This window comes from Gastrolobium bilobum, unplaced genomic scaffold, assembly GCF_033153095.1.
Source record: "Gastrolobium bilobum isolate Gb01-03AN ecotype WA unplaced genomic scaffold, APGP_CSIRO_Gbil_v1 utg54577, whole genome shotgun sequence".
NCBI classification, from domain to species: Eukaryota; Viridiplantae; Streptophyta; class Magnoliopsida; order Fabales; family Fabaceae; genus Gastrolobium; species Gastrolobium bilobum.
The window spans coordinates 48,087-72,385 of record NW_026895439.1 but is presented as its reverse complement, the minus strand read 5'-3'; the positions used below and the strand labels follow the sequence as shown (position 1 = coordinate 72,385).

The window sequence follows — 24,299 nt, the reverse complement described above, 5'->3', positions numbered from 1 at the left end:
AAACTAAATTTGCACTAATCAACCTCTCAACCAACTAAATAAGAGGAAAATGCACGATGAAAGGAGACTGACTACTAGAAGAGCACATTCATTACAAGTAAAATCAATCTAATGCCAAGTATAAGACACTCATTAAATAGGGTTTTAAGGGGCAAAATTGGAAGAATTGAGTAATATTTAACGGTGTTAAACAAAATGATATGATGATTTTTCTTTTTGCAAACTATAAGGGCATATATGATAATTGACGTACCTTTAAACTTCAATTCCCACATATATTAAGGCAAAAAGGAATTCCTAGGGTGGCGTTTGGTTGAAGATTTCTTAAAATTTAGCTATGCAAATCAAATTGGCAAAGTAAGAAAGCAATGTTAGGTAGAAGGTTTTACAAAATTTCCCTAGGTATTGTATTTGCATAGCATTCTTTATTTGTACATAGAAAGCAATGCAAAGTTACTATTTAGAAAGACAACTTGAATGTGATATTTTATATTTAACTAGCTAAATGGCAAAAGAGCACCCCACTAGTAGACTTAAATACCCTCATCTAAAGTGTCAAGGTTTCACTTTTTTATGGGGTTATATTTGTAATTTGAAGTTATTTCCCCATCTATATTTTACCTCAAACCAAACATAGACTTTATAAATCTTACATAATTTGCCCGGTAAATTTTTTTCTAACCAAACAATTTTTTTTTACATTTTCCTACCAAACTCACTTTCCAACCATTTTCCTATCAATTACATTTCTTTAGTATTCAAAAAATTTCTCCTTAACCAAACGCCTCCTAGAGAATGTTACACAAAGTATTAATGTACTTTTAAACTTGTGATTGAAAAAAAGAAAAGAAAAAATAACAGAGTATATGATGAAATTAGATAACGAGATTATTATTTCAAAATAATTTTATCTTCAACAACATGAGAAATATTAATCCCTTAGATAATACTATCAACTTATTAATTTTTTATATAATATTAACAATAATATATTTGATAAAAATCGGGACATAACTTTTTGAACTAGATATAAAACTAATCCCAAAGTCTCGAGACTTAGACATGATTAAGGTTTCTCATCCCTTACCAAAAATATACACGTGTCATTTTAAAGAATGTAAAATTGTATCATTTTACGATGGATAAAGAAATAGATAAAAGAGAAGAGAGAATTGACAATAAAAATTAAAGGTATATAGGTTCCACTATTTTGTGAGAGTAAAATGACACAAATTATGTCATTTAAACGGATAAACACTTTTCTCAAAATATATTTAATAAAAATCAAAACTAAATTTTCTTCCAAAAATATATTTGATAAAAATTCAACTTGAAATCTACTTGGCCTGTATTGACAATTCAGCCTTCAAATCTTCTAAAACATTCGTAAAATCTGAAAAGGGGCGAGATTAGCCTTGTACGGTAGTGGAGGCAGTTCTATGTATGACTAATTTTCCATCGCATCTGACTTGACCAGTGAGTAAACAGAATATTCGAAAGGAATAAAGCATTATCGTAACAAGGGAAAGACGAAGTAATATTCGAATGGAATATAGGTAACAAGAGTAAAGAGAAGACACAAGTAAGGGAGAGAGAGTGAGAGAGAGATCTATCTATTGTTCTGATCAGATCTGATCTGATCATCCGATTCCGATGGCTTCTACAGAGGGTCTGGTTCCCATAACAAGGGCCTTTCTTGCTTCTTATTACGACAAACACCCTTTTACTCCTCTTTCTCCTGATGTCTCTCGCCTTTCTTCTGAGATTCGTTCACTCTCCAATGATTTCCTCAATCAACAACCTCCTACACAAGGTTTCTCTCTCTCACTCCCTCACTCCCTCTCTCCCTCTCTCCCTCTTCATTATTATTATTATTATTATTATTATTATTATTATATGCTTCATTACTTGCTAATCCCTGATTGCCAGATCTGTTTTGCATGTAATTATTTCAATCAACTTGCTTGGTATGCTTACAAGGCTATGCATTTCATACTCACGCATCCAAGATAATGTGAATCAACTAAACATTGCAATTTTGCTCACCAAAACAGCTCGTATGAGTTGTTATAGAGAATAACTAACATTGTATTTCATCCTATAAGTAAAAATAAAATAAAAATTAAACTTGTATATGGTGTCTGCACCTTCATCTTTAACTGTTTTGCCTTTGAGTACGAGTATTTTGGTTTAAAAAAACTTATTTGAGAGTTGATCTTTCTCCAGGAGAAAGCATACTGATAAAGGAAGCTGATGGCCAAGCTCCGCATAAAATTGATGAGAACATGTGGAAGAATCGAGAGTACATTGAAGAAACAATATTTTTACTTGAAAGATATAATTGGCCAGAGGCGGTAATGCATACTTTTTTAATTCATTTTTCCCTTCTTTACTCTTTATCTGACTTTTATGAAGGCAATATGTGTAACCTATGAATACATGCTATGGTAACTTAATGATTTCCCTTTGTAGAAGATAGATTTCTGAATTGCTTGAGGAAATCCTTTGCAGCCTCTTTTATTATAAGTGATTTACTATCTTTAATATTGGGAAACTAGGAATTTATAATCTTAATATTAGTAAGTTAGGAAAATAAGGAAACTAGGAGATTAATGAAAATAGTACAAATCAAATTCTATTATTTATATGTATATATAGTCCCTATATAGGAGATATGAGAAGTATTTCACTAAATAGGAGATACTTTCCAACACTTCCCTAAAGTTGGAGCATACAAATCACATGCACCGAGCTTGTCATAGATGAAGTGTATTTGAGGTCCTTACAATGATTTTGTGAAAATATTAGTAAGTTGATCACTAGAATTGACAAATTCAATGGTTATTTCCTTGGAGAGAACTTTCTCCCTAATAAAGTGACAATCAATTTCTATATGCTTGGTCTTATCATAGAAAATTGTTGTTGATGCAATATGTAAAGCAACTTGATTATCACAGTATAGCTTCATGTGGTCAATATTTCCAAACTTCAACTCTCAAAGTATCTATTTCTTCCATATAAGTTCACAAGTGACCATTGCCATGTCTCTGTACACAGCTTCTGCACTGAACCATGCAACTACATTTTGCTTTTTGCTTTCCCAGGATACATGAGACGTAAGATCCTGAAGTAGATCTCCTATCAATAGGTGAACTAGCCCAATCAACATTAGAGTACCCCACAACTAGAGCATTACCCTTGTCTTTACACAACCGAAGCTTTTTCAAAATATCGTATGATTCATAGCATTACAGATAAACAACACATGGATATTGCATGAATTAGCTTATAACACTGACTGCGAAGGAAATGTCTGATCTGGTTAGTGTAACGTAGTTTAGTTTCTCAACTACTCACCTATATCTGTCAGTAACTGAATAAGGTTCCTCTTGATTTTGTAATTACTGTACAAATCTATGGGAGTTTTAATAGGTTGTTTTCTATCATACCAATTTCCTCCAATATATCCAAAGCATATTTTCTATGTGAAATCACAATATCATTCCCAGATTGAGTTACTTGAAGACCAAGAAAGTATTGGAGTCTACCCAAGTGGTGTGAAAGTGACTAAACAGAGGCTCCTTCAACTAAGATATTCTGTCATGATCATTACATGTAATAACTATATCATCCATATAATCTATCAGATAAATATATTGACTAGATGGAGTATGCTGATAGAAGACTCAGTTATAAACTTCATTTAGTGTCATACCAAACTTTTGCACAATAGTATTGTTTTTCAGCCAATGAAGAGACCTTTTCAACTTACAACAAAACATAACTCTTCTTGACCAAGCTCGGGGGACAATTTCAGTTCTTGAAAAAATTACTTCTGGTTCATGGACACAGAAATTATCAGCTTGTTGGTTATTTAGTTCTGTACAACTTCTACTGCAACGTTGTCTTTGTGTTGATGCTATTCTGGTGTGTATAGCTTTCTTGGATACTATTGGCTGACTTCTACTTTTTCCTTTGATAACGATTGGTCTTTCTTTCTTTTAACTTTTTAATTTGGTGTAATCCAGTATTGTGCATGTGTTTAAGTTTTGGTGTCTGATCTTTGTTGCTCCATATATATCTGTTCTTCAAGGTCACCCTGAATGAAGGAACTCTTGATTTCTAGTTGACACAACGACCAATGTCCAATTGCGGTCATGTAAAAAAAGAGTCTAATAGAATCCATCTTGGCTACTATAGAGAATGTGTCACTGTGACCAAGATCATAAGTTTAAGTGTACCCTTCAGCAACTAGACGAGTTCTGAGATAGTCAATGTGACCATATGAGCCTACCTTTATAGCATATACCCAACAAAAGTCAACAATTGTTTCCTCAAGGGAAGAGGAACCATGTCCCATGTACTACTGTGCTCAAGGGAAATCATCTTATCAGTCATGTCCTGCCTCTAACCAGAGTGTGAAAGGGCCTCCCCAGTAGTTTTATGAAGTTGAACAGAAGACAAGGAATACATGAAAGCTTAATATGATGGGGATAAATGGTGAAAACTCAAAAAATTATAAATAGAATGGGGATTTCAAGTGGACCAAATACCTTTCTGAAGGTTAATGAGATTATCATTGATAGACTCACCAGGGGCAGATTGGTCCATTGCAGGAGAACCTGTAGGAGTAGGACATGATTCACGAGGACCCTCGCTTGTCTCCTTAGTCATAGGAATGATCTCCTTTGGGCGATGTCTATAGGTGATAAAGGGTTGCTGAGGTGGAACAATTTGGACTTGCTCAGAAAAACTTGGAACCATTTGTTGCAGTTTTGATAGATTTGGATGGTTGAGATGCTGATGGAGAAAATTGAGAGATTCTGTAGCAGCACACAACGTCTAAGGGTTTAACTTGAGATAGTATAGTCTTTGTGATTCATGTCCTATGCCAATTGTCTATCCCATACCACGGTCTTGGATCACAAAAGATTCAGTGTTTTTGATCATCTCAAAAGTTGACTTAAGGAAATCTGTGTTAGATTGATTTTAATGATATCGATGCAATGGATGAAATATGACCAATGCCTTGGACCAACACTTTTGAACCATCAATTGGATGATAAAACGAGAAAATAAGGTGAAGAGAGAAGAAAAAAGTGACCGGTTGCCAACTACATGGTAAGAGGCACCTAAATCAAGAATCCAAGGTGTTGAATTATTACCTGTATAAGAAATGAAAATTGTAGGATCATCCGTATGACAATGGTAGTATTAGTAGTTGGGCCTTTTTGGCTGACTTCAAGTGGGGATACTACTAGAGCTCTATCTTTGAAATTGTAAAAGGTGGTAGACCCAAGAAAACTTTTAGATCTCTTTTCTTCTTCTTGACTAGGGTCAAGTTGAGTGACATTGACAATTTTCTTGGGAAACTCATGAACAAAATTATAGGTCTCCTGAGTGTGGTCTGATTGTTTACATTAAATACATGGGAGAGGCTACCAAGACCTTTGTGGGCTGTTTTTCTGCAATGGCCTCCACATCCACCACAAGATCCGGAGGTAATTACAAAGGCTGATGTGTCAATGGTGTTGGAGTGGGAGTCAGGGGTTCTTGATCTAGGAACCCTCATTTGTAGCATCATTCAAGTAAATACAGATTGAGATTGTAGAAACATGAATTTGTGATAAAGATATACCTAATTTCATACTGGTCAATACAAGAACTATAAATAAAGGACCAAGGACTCCTATGAATTATAAAAGGTCATTCATACATAGCTTAGTCTAAGTGAATCCACTTCAAATCTTTACTGAACTGTGATGAGCCATCATATTAGCAAATAAAAGTATTCTTATGTTTAATGTGTGAAAACAATGAAGGATTAGCTCAAGCAGCACTAAAGTAGGTGTTAATGTCAGCGGGACTCCTGTGAGTAATGAGGAAGTATTTTCCTAAATAGGAGATACTTTCCGAAATCTTTCAACATGATTATTATAAACAGTAGTTTTTTTATTGATAATTTGATATTAGTTTTTGTGAAGTTCATATAAAACACTTAATAGTTACAAATTGTGCACATTCTTAGATAACAGCAATGTTTTGGATGCAGCTGAAACAGCAGTCCACACCTGACAATGTTGAATTTGCTGTTATGATTGGGAAGCTGAAAGATAAACTTCATAATATGTTGAAGGTTTTGGAATCTTTCCAAAATAAAAATGCTGAACATGTATTTAACACAGGTACCTCCTTGCCTTTGGCTTGAATTGCTTGTTTTCAATAGATAGCAAGCTTCTAATTGCCTATGTATCAATTTCATTTGGTTGTGACAAAGTTCATTTTGCTGGCTCATACTTGGCTTTTTGTTTCTACAAGTATAGTTATTTTGTATTATTTGTCGTAGAGGAAATCATGAAGCAGCACTAAGTCTGTAACATATGTATACAGGGGCATAAGGAGAGAAATGGGAAAATTGTGGTTGATTTAGGAAGTACAAAGAAAAGGTCTTAGACTTGTAAATTTCTATTAGAAAAACACTAATTTAAGAAGGCAAAACCTATTTGAAAAATCAATTTCTTCTATAAGCTAGCTGGATATTATTATTATTATTTTTGTCCTATAGTTAATGTCTAGACAAGTGTTGAACTGTATGTAAAAGTTGAAGACACACGACAACATATCTTCTTCTGCCAAGAAAAAGAGTATAAGAACAGCAAACCATAAATATGAATATTATCTGCATCAGAATAAGACATTGGGGAATCAGTTGATGATACCTTATTGCTTTAATTTGGAGCTTGCCAGCTTGGTTGTTTGTGTCAGATGTTATTCCCAGTTGCCCACAGGAGGTATGAAAAAATGGTTCTGGTCAAGAGATTATGGTGTGGAAAATGTTGTATTGCATTTTATAGAACTGAAGACTGGAGCAAAATAATACCATTATCATTGGGGAGTAAAGGTTACTTCAATACAATGCCTTTTTTATGCCTCCATGAGTTTGCTACTTTAACCTTATTATTGGTTTATTATTTGTATGAATTTCATATCCAGGGTGTGATTTTCATCTCATTTCTTTGACCTTGCATCATCTTCTTTGTGTTTCAATAAATTTTACTTATTAAGAAAAAGATTATATGCTCTCATTTTCTTGTCAACTTACTTTTATGAAGATAAATATCCTTTACTTTTCTTTTGTTTTGTGGGTCCTTCCCTTTATTATTTCTTACATTGTTAATTAGAATCATTTAAAAAAAATGGTTACATGTCAGTGGTGGAACTGGAAAATCTGATGTGGGGGCTTAAAGATAGGATTTGGATCCTATAAGGTGAGGAGTGTACTTTAGAGAGTAAAGTGAATGATTGTAGCCCTTTATGAGAAAATCACTGAAGTCGATTGTTACATATCCATGATCATGCAGGTGCTTATAACTTACAAATTCTCTAATCCTTATTTTCTTGTCAATCGTTATAATCATTTACTTTACTGTGTAAACTGCATCCCTTACTTTAGAGGATCCAAATCCTTAAACATGTGGCCATTCAAAGTATATGCTGCCAGAATACTGTTGAATGTTGAGCTATGTTGGAAGCATAAGGTGGTAATGAAAATATGATTAAGCTGACATGCAGCTGAGGAACAACTCAGACAGTGCCTTAGGTAGACATAAAACTTTCTCCATTCTTCCAAAGCGGGAGAATCAATGGTAGTCTTCAGCATCATGTGGTGGTGAAAGGGAAGAGTAAGGAAGAATTTGAGAAGAGGAGATTGAGACCAAGCCAAGAGGGGGAGTGTGAACAGATAGATCCTTGTTCACAAAAGATGTAAAAAAGGACAACTACCTTACTTTAAATGCGTTTAAGATCCTGTTGGTTTATCAATTAAGCATTACTTGTATAAAAAGGACATCTGCCTCAGGAATGAGAAATTTATGATCCATTTTTATGAAGCATGAACGTGGACTGGGAAGCACAATAGGAGGTGAGAACATATATGACACACTATGTAGCACCGACAAGCGACACTACACTGTACTACACTTCGACATGTCAATTCTAAAAAAATCTGGATTTTGACACGTTGGGGCATGTTTTAATACTTAATAATATTTTTAATTTATGTAGTGTATATTACATTTCTATGAGCGAATTGCATGCCAATAAATTGTGAACTGACACTAACATGTTCTCTGTCCAATTTGTAGTCAAAACCATTATTAGTATCCAAAAAGATTCACAAAAATCTCAATCTCAAGTAGGACCACCTACAAAACCGTGTACCTACTTTGTTGTTTTCATCTCAATCATTTATTGTAGTTTTTTTTTCAAGTGGAGGCAAGGAAAGCATCTTTGTAACATGCTAACCGAAGAAAGAAACATACATAACATGCCAAACAATCAAACATAACATATATAATTTCAAAGAATAGAGGCTCTTTCCCAAGTTTCAACTAATTGAAAAGATAAGGGAAAAAAAAGGAAAATAAGGGGGAAGGGAGAGTGATACTTGAACTGAGAAAATACTTAGTTTCCCTAACCTCTCCATTGCACCATACGCTCGCCAGTCCCTGGAAGTCGCTGTCGCTTGCGCGTTGGAACTTGCTGAGTTGCCGTCACAGCTCACAATTCTGTCACGCTCTCTCTACCGCACTCAGCCGCTCATCGTTGATTCTCGTTCTTCAGCCACAACCACCCTCCGTCGCAGTTGCGGGTACCGTCGGTCGGCACACCACAGTCTGGTTTAGGGACTTATGGTTTTGTTATTTGATAGGAGAGAAATGGGTTTCTATTTGGTCTCTCGTGGGTTTGTTTATGAGTGGAAGGAAACACTGATTTTTAACTTTTTATTAAATGCTTTTTAATTTGTTTGAAATTATAATTTTATTAATATATTTTAATATTTTAAAAATTATGATTTTATTACAAAAATGCATGTTGGATTGGTCAACGTGTCGGAAATGTTGACCACTTGTCAGACACTTGTCGGAGAGCGTCAGATCATGTTGGGTGTCCAACACTTCAGGTTTTTTGAAGTGTCGGTGCTACATAGACACATTCATGAATAAAATATTCATAAGTACATGCATACACTGATTACACTCATATTTGTATGCATAGATTTATAAACATTTATTTAGTTCACAGTTTGGGGGTGGGTGAAGAAATTTAGGTTTGGCATGATGGCCGTTGATACTGCCCTTTGTCAATCTTGGTACTCTCCTCTTCACTTACTATTTTGTGATTTTGCTCAATAGGGATGTTGGTAGCTTCACATCCAAGTTTTCCAACCTCCTTAAGGAGATCAAAAACATACTTTCTTTGAGAAATAAAAATACCTTGTTTGGAGTAGGTAACTTCTATCCCAAGAAAGTATCTCAGCTTCCAAGGTCTTTAATTTAAATTCAGTGGTCAGCCTTTCCTGTAGCAGGCATTTCTCGAATGGACCCTCCTCTATTATAATGATGCATCAACATTAATAGAGTTTGAGAGAAAATGAAAGAACAACTGATTAACAGACTTGTAACCTCTAGGATGACATAATATACTATTACAAATATAGGGAAATACAAATATTAAGATACATATTCTTAAATACTCCCCCACAAACTCAAGGCCTTTAGCAAGTGTAAGTGGTCCACGACCAGGAGTTTGTCCCTAAGTTCACCAAATTAAGCTGCTGAGAGAGGCTTTATAAAGGTTTCTGCAATTTGATCTTGGGCAGGAACATGGTAGCATCCCTAGCTCTTATCCAGACCTTTTCATGTATAAAAAAATATATCAAGCTCCATATGCTTAGTCTTTGTGTGCAAAACATGATTATGGGATAGAGAAACTATGCTGAGGTTATCACAAAGGATAATTGGCACCTGAGTTTGAACCTGAAGCTCTTGAAGGAGGGTCTGAACCCAAAGAATCTCAGATGCGGTAACTGCAATGCTGTGATACTCAGCGTTAGTGCTGGATCGTGCCACATTAGCTTCTTGTACCACCAAGAGATTAGGTTGGGACCAACGAAGAGTCAAGCTCCAAAAGTAGATCTCCTGTCATCCGGGTCAATAGCCCAACCTGCATTAAATAATGCTGTTAAGACAAGAGGGCTGTTTGGATCAGTGGGCCGAAGGAGAAGCCCATGAGAAATAATACCCTTTACAGTATCCTTTTGACCACTTTCAAATGCTCCTCTAAAGGCTGAGACATGAATTGATGAACCTTATTGACAAAGTAACTAATCTCTTGCCGAGTGAGAGTAGCATATTGGAGTGTTCTTACTATGGATCTATACTGCTGAGGGTCTGGATGGTAGTTTTGCCCTATGCTTGGAGAGCTTGCAACTTGCAGGCATAGGTGTGGAGATACCCTTAGCTTCCGGCTTATTAGTCCTGGCAAGAAGATTTCTAATATATTTGGGGTGAGAAACTAAAAGAGCACATGTAGACAAGTTTTTATCTCGAGACCAAGAGAGTAGTCAAGAGTATCTAGCTGCTTGAGAGCAAACATAGAGTGTAGCCTTGGGATAAGCTGCTGAATCAGAGAAGAGTCACTGCCCTGTGACTATGTTATTAACATAAACCAAAATATAGACGCTTGTTAATGAATAAAAGGGGTCACATTTGCTAGATTTAAACCCCAAATGCATGAGAGATTGAGCAAACCTCTCAAATCAGGCCCTTGTGTCTGGTTGATACCATATATGCCTTGTGTAATTTACAAACAAGAGACCTGTCAGACCACTCAAAACCAGGGTGTTGAGTCATATAAACCTCCTCCTCTAGACCCCATTGAGAAATGCATTGTTGACATCCATTTGTTGGAATGGCTAGTGATTAGACAGTGCAAGGGTAAGGATAGTACGAACTGTAACTGGCTTTACAACAGGGGAGAAGGTTTCGTTATAGTTAAATCTAGCATGTTGATGAAACTCCTTGGCCACACATCTTTGCGAATGTTTTGCTTCACTTCTTTATTCTATTTTCTGTTTACATGCTTCAAATATTTGCAATTTTACAATATTCCTCAACAAATTTTAATATGTTGGGTATAACTTGTGCTCTTATTTATATTTGCACTTATTAATTATGAACTTGTTAAGATGGGACATAAAGGTCTACACTTGTTAAGATGTTGAGTGTTTGCCTTAAGATGGCTGGTTAACAATTTGGTAGTGCCTTGGAGCTAATGATCTTTCATTTTCATTCTGGTTTATTTCTGTAGAATGACATCAACAAGTTAGTATCCAAGTGAATCAACTTTATGGTTATACATGTCATAACATATCGACGCATGTATTATTATTTTTGACTTGCTTTTCTATTAAAAAAATATTTTTGACTAGCTGTACATATGCCCGACCGTACTTGCTTTTCTGTTCATTCTTCCATATTGATTTCCATTTATTTGTTGAGATTTTGAAATTTCTGTTCAACAAATTCATAAGGGGTTGCCTTACCAACTTTGAGAGGGTAGGGGTGAAGTCGATTGTAAATAGTTATTATACCTTAGCATTTTGCAAAAAGGCTGTTCCCTAAACTCAAACATGTGATCTTTTGCCCTCTCTATTCAACTAAATTCATGAGGCATTTGAATTTGATGATTTGTACAATCAGTTTATTACCTTGTAACTTAAATGTCCAGATTCATAGTACATATAATAGTTAGTTTATATCTTGTCCAATTTCAGTAGTTTGTGGTTTAATTGAGGCACATGGTGCACTCAATCTTTTGCCTCTTTCTTCTCTAACTCAACAAGCTTTATGTGCAGTTATGACTTATTTGCCTCAAGATTTTCGAGGAACCCTCCTTAGACAACAACGGGAACGCTCGGAGAGGAATAGACAAGCAGAGGTTGACACCTTGGTAAATTCTGGTGGTAGCATACGCGATCGATATGCTCTGCTGTGGAAACAACAAATGGACAGGTGAGGTTCAACACTTGTCAGGCTCATTGTGAATAATTCATAAGAAATATATTAAACAACTTATGTGATACAGGAGAAGCCAATTAGCTCAGCTTGGTTCTGCAACAGGGGTCTATAAAACACTCGTGAAGTACCTGGTTGGGGTTCCTGAGGTATGGCTGTCTTGAATTGTCAATTCACGGCCGCGCTGAACTCTTCTTTCTTTATTTTTCTTCATGTTTGGCATCTATTATCTGATTCTGTCTACTTAAATTGGCTTATGCAACTTTTTTTTTGGCTTGTACAAACTTTTTTTTGGCTTATACATAGCTTTATTTCAATTTTTTCAAATAACAGGGTTAGCTGACTCCTTTAGGTATTCCATGTAACATGTATTAGTTTAAATGAAGGTAGGTTTAGGTTGATTCATGGCTGATATCATCATCTTGGTATTTCTGCTCAATTTAAAAGCATTTGGACTGCTTGGATTATTGTGTTTTAAAATACTCGTTGTTTTACTCATGATTTGTTTATATTCAGAAACAGTTTTATGTTTGAGTTGTAGGTATTGCTTGATTTTACCCGGCAGATAAATGATGACGATGGGTATGAAATTACTGTTTTTCAGTGTTGTTCAAGTTTTCTTTCTTCATATCTGTATGTGATAATAATATATGAATAACAATCACGCAAGAGCTCTTGTCTACTTGTAGGCCCATGGAGGAGCAGCGACATCGCTATGGACCACCATTATACAGCCTCACCCTTATGATTCTTTCTATTCGTCTCTTCCTTTCATTGGCATGGGCACGATATGGAGCCATGACATTGTGAGATACCTTGCATCTTTGGTAGTTTAATTTTTGGCTTTTATGGTTGATTTTGTTAAACTATTCTTAGTTTATGAATGTTGAGCACGAGCAATAATGTGAAGTCTCAATATTCTGTTTTGCTATAAGGGTATTTTAGCTAATCCATTTATATCTCTTTAAACCTTGAACATGTGTATAAGTACAATACACATCTTCACTAAAATAAGATGCTAATGTACCCTCTTTATCAGAATCTCTGCATTTCCATTGTAAGCAAGTATACACATTGTTGAGAGATGGCGTAACTTCACACTCTGCTCCCCAGTACAGCCACTTGAAAAGTGAGGAAAAATATCTTAATAGTTTGAGGAAATCCTTAACATGAATGCATATATATAACATGATTTACAATCTCTAATTTTAGGAAAGAATGAAAACATGGATATAATTCAGAAAATATACTAATCAAATCCTAATTATTAACAACAAATGTACAACCCCTAAGCAGAAGATATTTTTCCTTAATAGGAGATACTTTCCAAAACTTCCTCTCAAGTTAGAGCATATCACTAGGCTTATTTTAGATAAAGTTGCTTTGAGGATCCTAAAGAAACTTTGTAACTGTTGAATAATGAGGAAAACAAGAGATATGTGATGCAATCTGCATGTTTAAATAATACAATGGAGATTCTATTATATAGACATACTATAACAATTACATATTATACAATGTGGGATTTTATCCTTCACACCCAAGTTGTCTATTACAATATTTATGGGGTTTTATCATTCATTGGATTTGAATTGTAAGTTTCGGTACATGTTATGTTAATGGTTAGAAGATTTTAGGGACTAGGTGATATCATAGAACTGATAAGAGGGAGGATCAAGTCCCATGGAGATCTTCCTTGTTTTCTTTTATTTGGTGTTTGGATTTAGCGGTGATTTAAAATTCTTGACTTTGACTTTGAAGATTATTTTATCTTGGTACAGAACTGTACATCTCGCTTCTGTTTGGTGTCTGCTCAGGTTATGTAGGGGAAATCTGCTAGTATTTAGAGAGTTTGAGGGGCTGTTAGTTTAATTCAATAGATTTGGTGTTCTTGTATTCTTTTACAATATGGAGCACTCTAATAATACTCTATCTTATCTCTGTGTGAATATAATTTGATAGAAAAAAGGAACAAATGGCTGTGGTGGAAGAAGCTGTTGATGTCTACACCATGGAGTTTGAAAGGTTCCTGAAATTTATGAGGTACAGTAATGCTGAAATTGATGTTGCTTATACTTTAAATTTCTGTTATTAATTGTTAGTAATCATGTTAAATTGATGCTTAATTTAAATTGTTTCTGTAATTACAAAATAACCATGCAAAATTTATAGAAATTTTTTCCAGCTTATTTGTATATATTGATATTTTTGTGACAGTGGCTTTCTGACGGTACGATTGATTAGGTATTCAAAGTGTATATTTTGAAATTTCATATATATATATATGTGTGTGTGTGTAGTAAAGTGTTAAATATGTGATGTAAATAAATCTGTGTCTTAATTACATTATGTAGGCTCTATTACATAATTGACTAACAGATAGAAAGAGATATACATGATGTGAGATTTCGTCCCTTACACTAAACTACTTTATACAATTTTATTCATAACACTCCCTCTCAAATTGGAGCATATAGATTATATGCACCAAATTTGTTACATATGTGATCTGTCAGAGACCCTCTCAAAGACATAGTGAATACATCAGCTAGTTGATTATTTAGTGAACAAAATTAGTGACATATATCCTAAAAGGACCTTTTCTCTAATGATATGACAATCTATGTCAATGTTCTTGGTCCTTTCATGAAACATTGGATTGGAAGCAATATGCAAAGCAATTTGATTATCGCAAATGAAAGATGTTGGTTGGTTTGTATCTCCAAACTTTGAGTTACGTAAGTAGTTGTTTTAGGCAGATGAGTTTACAAGCAACTACGGCCATGGAACGATATTCTGCTTTAGCACTCGGTCTGGCAACTACTCTCTATTTCTTGCTCTTCTAGGAAACTAAGTAATCTCCAACAAATATACCATACTCAAAAGTTTAGATCTATCAGTGGGGTAGTTTGCCTAATCAGCATCTGAGTATCCCCCAACTCTGGTATGACCTTTGTTTCCATACAAAGAGACTTTTTCCTAGAGCTCTCTTGATGTACTTGAGAATACGGATAACTTCTTTTCAGTGATCTTCACAAGGAGAATTCAAGAATTGGTTTATTACACTGACCACAAAAGAGATATCTAGTCAAGTGACTATGAGATACTTCAACTTCCCAACCAATTTTTTATCTCTTTCTGGATTTGAGAATGACTCCCCCTAATTTGGTAGAAGTTTGACACAAATTAGGGTTCCTGATGTTATGCTCTGGATACTATGTTAAATATCAAGACCCGAGAGGTATGCGATGTAAATCCGTGTGTCTTAACTACATAGAGGAGACTCTATTATATAACTAATAGAAAGAGACATACAAAGACCAGAAAAATAACATTGAAGTTATAGAGATAATGGAGGCCATGCCTCTTTTACATACACTAATTTGCAGAAAATAAATCCTAAAATAAACCCAAGAAAGCTTCAACTTCCCCTCAAACCAAATACCTAGGCTTAAGAGTTCCCTAGAGGTCTCTCATTTCCCTACTAACCACTTCTGAATACATGAATACCTCACTACACACACTCACTCACCTTTTATTCTACCCACAGAATATTCTAGAATAACTAATTAACTGGCCCACTCACTTTTAGGCCCATCATTACTCCCCCTTCAAAACTCACCTTGTCCTCAAGGTGAAAAAAAGAGGAGAAGGGGTGTGATTGAACTTCTACCGGGATCCCATTGCTTGAAACAAATTCCCCTGCTTGCAGCTAACACGTTGCTTTTGTATCCCGTTGCACCATTGCAATTTTTGTGCCTTTGTTGTCTTCTAATGCTAAGTTTTCTTCCGCATATTTGGGCACAAAACATGCTTTGTTTTCTTTGGCATTTCTGATCACTGAATCAGCTTTGTTTTCTTTGGCAGTTCTGGCAACGCAATAAAGTCTAATTGAAGCATCATTAACCTCTTTGGGCCCTGCAGCTCTTGGACCTTTATTAATTTCAGGATCCAATTATTAAATTTTATCACTACAAGTTTTCCTTGGTCCCACATACCTGCTGAAGTAATTTGAATAGATTGGATAAAGCCTATTTGGCTTCCTGTCAACCACCCTATCTTTTGGGCCAAGCCCAAAACGTTAAAATGGAAACCCATATGGCAGAATTCCAAGTCTGCCCTTCCTCTCTTTCCATCTCCTTCAACCCACTCAATTCCCGTACTATGAGTTGTCCTGTGCTTCCATTTGATCCCTCCATCATCCACCGGCCACTTTTGTTTCAAATTCATGAGAATCAAACTGCCGTTCGTCGCTTGTGGGCTTGTTGGCAGAAACTGCAGTAGAACCTCCTTCTTTATGCCTTTTTTTTCGTCGCTGATTTGTTTCTTTTGCACCTTCTTCATCTTCATCTGTTTCCTTGGGTTGTCCTTGGTCAAGCACGTCCGGCCAGCAACGCGTTTGTGTCCGTGATCTTCTCTGGTGAGTAGCAAAACCGATAGCCTGAACTTCTTGTGCCGCCGCCCCTGTTCGCGCGTAGTCTCCTTGTTGGTTCCAGATCTGTTTGTGCATCGTCTCCCTCTATCAGATCTAACTTCGTCTTCTTCTTCGTGCAATTCTTCTTCTTTTTCTGTTTCTTCTTCTTCTTTTTCAGTTTTTCCTGGTCTGTTCTCTCTGTCCTCCTCGGCTTCTTCTCGTTCTTCGTCAAACTCTTGCGCTTCACCTTCTTCGTTTCCTATGCATCTTGCTATTACCTTTTCTTTTTTTCCTTCTTTTTCTTTGTCGGTTTCTTCTGCGATTATTTCTGCCTCTTCTTCTTCAGCAAGTTCCCCTTCTTCTTGTGCTGAGCTTCCATTTTTTTCTTCTTCTGCTTCCACTTTTGATTTCTCTTCTTATTCCGCTTCTGCTTTAGTTTCTTCCTCGAATTTTTTAAAACCTTGTGATTTCATCTGCTCGCATTCAAGTCTCCGTGTTTTCATCCACTCAATGGTTTCCTCTAACACTTTCATCACTTTTTCTAAACCTTCCCTACGCTCACTGAATCCCATCATTTTTTTATTTTTTTTTATTTTTCTAGATCTGGACCAGAAACACTCCCTAGATCGGACGTGCTCTGATACCAAATTGATGGAACCAGAAAAATAACATTGAAATTATAGAGATAATGGAGGCCATGCCTCTTTTACATACATTAATTTGCAGAAAAAAACCCTAAAATAAACCCAAGAAAGCCTCAACTTCCCCTCAAACCAAATACCTAGGCTTAAGAGTTCCCTAGAGGTCTCTCATTTCCCCACTAACCACTTCTGAATACATGAATACCTCACTACACAACTCACTCACGTTTTATTCTACCCACAGAATATTCGAGAATAACTAATTAACTGGCCCACTCACTTTTAGGCCCATCAGATATACATGATGTGGGGCTTTGTCCTTTACACTAAGCTACTTTACAATTCTATTCACAACAATTAGAATATAAGGAAGGATTCTTATTATGTTAGGGGTCTTGTTTGGTTAATAGTTGTGAAATACCAATTCTTCTAAAAGTTTTAGTTGTTAGGTGAAGACTCTATGCCCCTTCATGCAAGAGGCCTTCAGGTTTGAAGTATAGATAATACACAGGCTCACCTTACCTTGTTATGAAATTCAACTGTTAAGTAAACTAAATGGTGGATGCCCTAGACACTTTTGATGAATCCAGACTGTAGATGATAACGACTATGCAGTATATTGAGGATTGGTCATTGGTGACTGCTCTCTATTGTTATTTGTTGTATCTTCTAGAAGGAGATAGTACAACCCACCCTACTCCTTAGCTACTCTAATCGTCCTCCCGGTGATGAGATCCTGAAGAACACAATGAGTGCGAAAGAAGGTTAATGCACAATTCATATCATTGGTAAGTTTGTGTGCAAAGACCTGATTAGTGGAGAGCCTGAGAACACGAAGAACATTTTTAGCGTATATGGAAGGTTTCATTTGTAAGTTACCAGAACCGACAATTGATGGTGGGATCTATTAGTGATAGATATTGTACAAATACCAGAAGGAGGTTGATAAAAGAGAAAAAAATCCGAGAGGCAAGTCATTGACTAATTGCACCAGAATTGACAACTTGTGACCTTTTGGAATTAGTGCAAGAGGCAAGGAAAGAGTGAGCGCATAAGGTCTTTCCAATCATAGCTAGGGAACAAGCGCCATGAGCTTACTAAGACTATCCATATGGGGTCCGAAGTCGTTCTAGCTCCTCCCGGCTAAGAGAAGTAATATCATCTGTTACCTATGAAACTTCACCATGCGGAGTTGTGTTTGGCGATGTCAAATGAGTTGTTCGCATGGCCAAGCTTTTCCAAAACTTGTTGCCTCCCATAGAGACAATAGCAAATATCCTTGGTGCAACTAGACTTCTTATAGTAGGTGAACCGTCCTTAATTACTGGACATGGAAGGACTTGGGGTGGTGGTTTTAGAGAAAGTGCCATTTGTAGTGACTTAGACGAGATCAAAGCTGAACTCTCAGTAGGCTTGGCATCCATCTTAACTTCCCTATAACTTCCTTCACTTCTAACAATTTGAAATACTTCAGAAAGAGAGGGTACATTTTCCTTACCTAGCACTTGGACCCGAATAAGATCATATTCTGAGTTGAACCCAGAGAGAAACTCAAAGATTCTATCTTGTTCAACAAAGGATGCCGGGTGGCAAAGTCTTCGTTCATTTTATCTTTAGATTTTGATATTGATCCAACTCTATCCATCGGCTATTCAAAATGCATAGTATTTGGTTATAGAAAGAGAGCCCTGTCTGGTAGAGAAAATGCTATTCTTCAACTCATTACAGGTTGCAACGTCCTTTTTCTTGGAATATGTCTTTTGAAGCACCTCCCTAATCTCCAGTGCAAAAGGATGGAACATGATGTGTTGGCTTACCTCAGGAGTTATGGAATTCCACGACCAGGTCATGATAAGAGAATTTTCATCATCCCACTCCATAGGTTTTGTTTTGGCAGGACAGGTCCTTCAATGAGGGTGAGCTTACAATGTCCTTTGAGAGTAGTGTGAACAAATTGAAACCAAGACAAGTAATTCTTTCCTTTGAGATGGTATGTCTGAGGCAAGCCAAAAAAAGTGAGAGAAAGAGCACGAAGAAAAGGGGTAGCAACACCTTAAGTCACTAAACGCCTCAAATGGACGAGTATCAGGAAGATCTAGGTGGAGGAGACTTGGACGACATCGGACGTGGTTGGACAATGGTGAATAGAAGCTCCATGCGGTTCTTGCAAAGCGGCTGAGAGTTTCACGTGTAGAAGCAAAGACTCGCGCACGACGCCGCCTACCGGAGCTGGGATTCTGGTGTCTGGCCGATCAGAGGAGTGCAGCCCTAAGCCAAGGTGGTCGGAGCTGAAAAGCGGCAACAAAGGTTGGCTACTAGAGATGGCTGAGATTCTGAAGCTTTGAGGCACGATTGGGAGTGCATGAAGAACTTTTTGAGCATGAGAGGTTGTAAAACTATAGATCAGGAGATTCTGCATTGGATGGGGTGGCACGTGGTGGCTGACGGTGGTAGGATTCACTGGAGATGGTCGGCTGACAAGGCACGACGATTGGGCACTCAAGAGGTACTAGAGGCGGCGGCTGCACTGAAGGTAGGTGGCTGCAGAAAAAAGGCAGACTTAGGGTTTCGTTGCTTAAGCATGCCTCCAAGATTGGAGCTCTGATGCCATGTTGAAAACAACAAATTGAAATATTATTAATCTATTGTGTAGAAAATATACACAATGAGTACTAATTTATAGAGAAGCTAATGGGTCTAAAGGAGTAAACCTAAATCCTAGAACACAATCTGACTCATAAAGGAAACAATCTGGCTAATAAAGGAAACTTATCAGTATAAATATTTTCCATCACGATGCTAGCCTAATTTACTGACTATAAATGCAACAGACCTCAACCGCATTGGGTACGGTTTTCCCATATATCTTTCTACTTTACATGCCCCAACCTTATGGCATCCTTTAACCTGAAAAATCAATCCAAAAACTATCTTGATCTGAAAATCAGGAACCCCATATGTCCCAAGTCCTTTCAAGCTGGTGCGAATGGATCATATGCACTGTGTTACCATATTATTGACTCGAGGACCTCCATGAGACTTAATTGAAAATATCTGTCAACTGGTCATTAGAATTACAGGGTAACAACTTCTCTGGGCAGAATTTTTCAGATGCAAAGTAATAGTCAATTTCAATGTGCTTTTTCCTTTCATTGAAGATTGGATTAGAGGCTATAAGTAGAGCTGCTTGATTATCAAATATGAGCTTCATTGAAGATTGCATTCACAGTTGTTCAACTCTATGAGCAACTGTTCCTAGCTACCATATGTGTTTACATTTTACAATTCCCATTTCTAGATATTCAGCTTTGCAACTGCCTCCACATATCAACCTAAGCTTTTAGGTTGGTTGAACTTGTTAATCAAACCTTTCAAAATGAAATCTTTTTTTGCTGCTAGATTTTTAATTATTGTTGAATAACCTGCTAGTTATTTTGATCAGTGAGGTCTTTGCAAACTCGCCTTTCTTCATTTCAGCAGAGGTTGCTGGTGATTTGGAAACAAGGTCAATATCAATTCTTGATTTCTTGTTTGATTCTCTCTATTTTCCAAGTCAACTTTCACGTTCGTCCATTTCAGGAAAAATGATGACTACAAAGAGATAAGTGTCCCAGCTGGGAAAGCTTATGAGGTATATTTACCAGACTAGTGAAATTTATTAACTTGTCTTTTGTTGATTGGGACGTGTGTTTATTTTCTTTATGAATCTGAACATCTTTTGACATTTGGGAACTAAAATTATATTGGCAACGTATGTGTTACTCTAACAATGTTCTTCATAAATATCTGTATTTGACGGACCATGTGTTAAAGAAATTTGAAACGATCTAAACTAATAAACAAATACTAAACCAAATTTAGGTATCTCAAAATTTATACGATCATGGGAGGCAGAAGACAAACGGTGGAGAAGTTATTTTATTAAAAAAATGTGGGAGTTCTCATATTTGTGTCGGGTTTATTCTGTCAATTAGAGAAAAAGAGGGCGAGCCTAGAGCTGTAAAGTTGTTCCTTTATGACCAAAGGTCTTGGGTTGAAATCTAGGAAACAACTTGCAAAAATATAAGGGTGAGGCTTTGTACAAGGATTTACCTCACCCCTAGTTTCGCAAGTCAGGGTTTCATGGGAATGGATTTTTAATTTAACAAATTACAGTAAAGAACAAAATGTTTTATGGTTAAGAGATTTATTGAATCTTTACATGCATCAATTAATCTATGTTTCCTTATTTGAATAGTGAGATTATTGTTTCAATATTTTCTTCTTCTAATATGCACATGATTATGTGAAATTCCAATTGAACTTAGCCTTGTCTAGAATCTAGATACAGATTTCATTTTTGCCATTCTTTGGTCCTTATGATTTATGTCTAAAAAAAAACTGATGTATAGGGTGGGAATAGGCAAGGCGACATGTCCAATGGCCTAGTCTTTTTATTTTATAAATTAGGCCTAGGCTTTTCAAATTGTCTGGTTATTTTAAAAATTGTGAGCTATATATATATATATATATATATATATATATATATATATATATATATATATATATATATATATATATGGGGAGGGTTCTTTTGACTCCTCCAGAGTAAGACTTAGGAGTCTTACTCCCTATTTCAGCTGTTGATGGACGGAAATCAAAGGTTGTCATTTGTAGTGTAATTAATAATTAATTAATTAGTATGGCTTCCTAAACTATAACCGTTAGATGAGTGGAAATCAACAGTTAAGATGGAAAGTGAGACTTATAAATCTTACTCTGTAGTCAAAATATCTCTCTTATATATATATATAATTTTTTTTTTTATAAAAAATGCAATAAATTTTGTTAAAGCTTTTTGGCCTATTTGAAGACCTTCATGCAATATAGGACTTTAAACAGATTTTGCAGGTCAGGCCTAGCCTGAAAAAAATTAATAAAAGAAGCTATGATTGATAATATGTCAGTCTAAGGTCAATTTTGTGCAAAACAGGCCTGGCTTATTTAATTCAAAGTTGTGCCTGCCTAGCCTATTTCACTGCTATCTATGTGCATATAATGTTTTTATTTATTAAAATATACAGTATTTTGTAGGCATATAAATATCATGATAAATATTTGTAAATGTGTTCAAATTTTTCATTTTAAGTCTAAAAATCTGAAAAACTTTTGATCAATGTTTATTGGAGAATATGTATCTTAACCTATTAAATGAACTTAGTTTGTATAAACATTATAAAATAATTAGAGATGTTACTATTGTAGGTGGTATGAGGAGGTTAACTTATGTCAGGAGACCTGTGCCAATTGACTCATAATATCATAGATGTGTCAAAACTTCGGATGTCTTTCTTATTAAAATATATAATCATTAGCCTAGTTTATGCTTGAATTTGGAACTTAGGTGTTGGGTGTACGAAACATTCTTGCCTAGGTATTTATTAATAAAGCTACTAGCAAGACTGTTGAATCATTGTTGCTAATTTAATTTATAAATTTTGTTTCCTGTTCTGCATAGGATGTAAAAAACTTTTTCTTTTTGGTCTTTTTGTGCATAATTTAGTTGCGTTATCTCATTTGAGAGTTCCCGTTGAATGAATCAGTGACTCGACCATTTGGTTACTTTAATAAAGAGTTTTTGTTGTGCTGTTTTTGATTTTACCATGTTATATGATAAAGTTCTCTTTTTTAGGTTTTACTTTCAGTGGACGCAGTAAACTCATACATTGCATGGGATTTTTCATTAGTACAAGGCACGATAAATATGGTATTGCCGCAGTGATGCTACACCTTTATTTCAAGATGTCATGATATTTTCACTAGGCATCCCTCTTAGTGAACTTCCTGTTGTTTATTGTCAGGATATTGGATTTAGTTTGGAGTTTGAAAGTCCTTCTGGGGAAAAAACTGTAAGTTCAAATGTCATTTGTTTCTTATTGTTTGTATCATATTCTCAATTGGTTTCTTCATAATCATTTCTCATCATTAGCCATTCTTACCTTCAATCTGTCAGGCATCACTCAGTCGTTTTTCACCTTTTTTCTGTTTTGTTTTTTGTTTGTTCTCTTTCCACATGTATTTTGTCATTTCTGATTTTCATGGGGGCTGATTGGTTACGACACAGCCAATGTTACCTTACCGCCGTTATGAGTCTGATCAAGTGAGTTTGTCCTGTTTGTTGCAGCTTATACGCTTTACTAGGCATTTGACATGTAAGTACTAAGTACTCATCTTATATTTTATGCCATATAATTTTAGGGGAATTTCTGCACATTAATGGCTGGAAGCTACAAACTGATCTGGGACAACACATATTCAACTTTTTTTAGAAAGGTATGCAGGTTTTTTAACTGATTCAGTGAGTTTCAAACTGTATTATTATCTAATTATCCCACCTGGACTGGTTACTCAATATTAGTGCTCTAGTGTCGGGCTTACATTTGATCAAATTGCATGGAAAATGTGATACTGGTCCTTGCCCGGCATTACTATCGCATGATCTGCTAATTGTTATTGCGTGATTTTGTTTCTTTTGTTAGGAATTGGTTGATCCTATGAATTTTGACTGTCCATGTTGACATTTCAAATGATAGGACAAGGCAGTCTTAAAGCATCTTTTCTCATTTGAATTATTATTATTATTATTATTATTTGGGTGTCGTGCTTTGTTCGCTCATGTCTTCCCATGACAGTTTTTGATACGTCAGTACTCATGTCTCTCTAGTGAGCTATGGGCCATTGCCCATGGACTCACTCAGCATGTACTGAAAATAGTTAGATATTCTGATATGCATTATTATATGTGGAATGTAGGTGTTACGGTACAAGGTAGACTGTATACCTCCAGTCATAGAGCCAGTGCAGTCTGACTTGAGCAAAAATGCGGAAGAGAAGGCCTTTTGAATGAGGCAGGATGAGCTAGTGCTGTCCGACTAACTGATTTGCTCTAGTAATTTTAATCTTATTTAAAACAAAAGTTCCATTTTCTTATGCCAAGATTGATACATACGTTCAATTTATTCCTCTGAAGGGAAGGGGAAAGGAATTGAGAACAAAATTAATGTTTGTGTAAAACTGTTTTACATTCAGTGATATCGTGTGGCTGTAGGAAAGCTGTAACTCTCCTGCAATGGCCACAAACGAAATCCTTGCAATACGGAGTGTAGGAAGCATATTTTGCTTAGTCAAGTAATCGTGCATATTCTACCTCTTTAAGTAATTGCAGTCGAAAGCCAAACAGTTAATGGGTGAGGATCAGTGATAATGGTTTCAAGTTACAACAGCAGATTAAATAGCATGATATAGTGAGTTTACTTTGCTAGTATTAAGTTGTATGCAAATGGTATGGCATTGAGACAGCAAAAAACAATTATTTGGATGTTTTATCGTACATAATGTCTGTAACAA

General features: G+C 35.8%; 1 protein-coding gene across 1 annotated transcript; it reads left to right on the top strand.

The window, feature by feature from the left end:
* The first annotated feature begins 1,538 nt into the window (after nt 1-1,538).
* Nucleotides 1,539-24,210, top strand: LOC133311356 (uncharacterized). The gene is made up of 15 exons (XM_061512394.1): nt 1,539-1,813; nt 2,227-2,354; nt 6,053-6,185; nt 11,699-11,855; nt 11,929-12,007; nt 12,400-12,440; nt 12,548-12,664; nt 13,821-13,901; nt 20,356-20,418; nt 20,493-20,544; nt 22,585-22,659; nt 22,754-22,801; nt 23,017-23,052; nt 23,151-23,225; nt 23,706-24,210. Exons 1-15 carry the CDS (start codon nt 1,654-1,656, stop codon nt 23,793-23,795), a joined length of 1,335 nt encoding a protein of 444 aa, XP_061368378.1. The 5' UTR covers nt 1,539-1,653; the 3' UTR covers nt 23,796-24,210.
* Nucleotides 24,211-24,299: the final 89 nt, after the last annotated feature.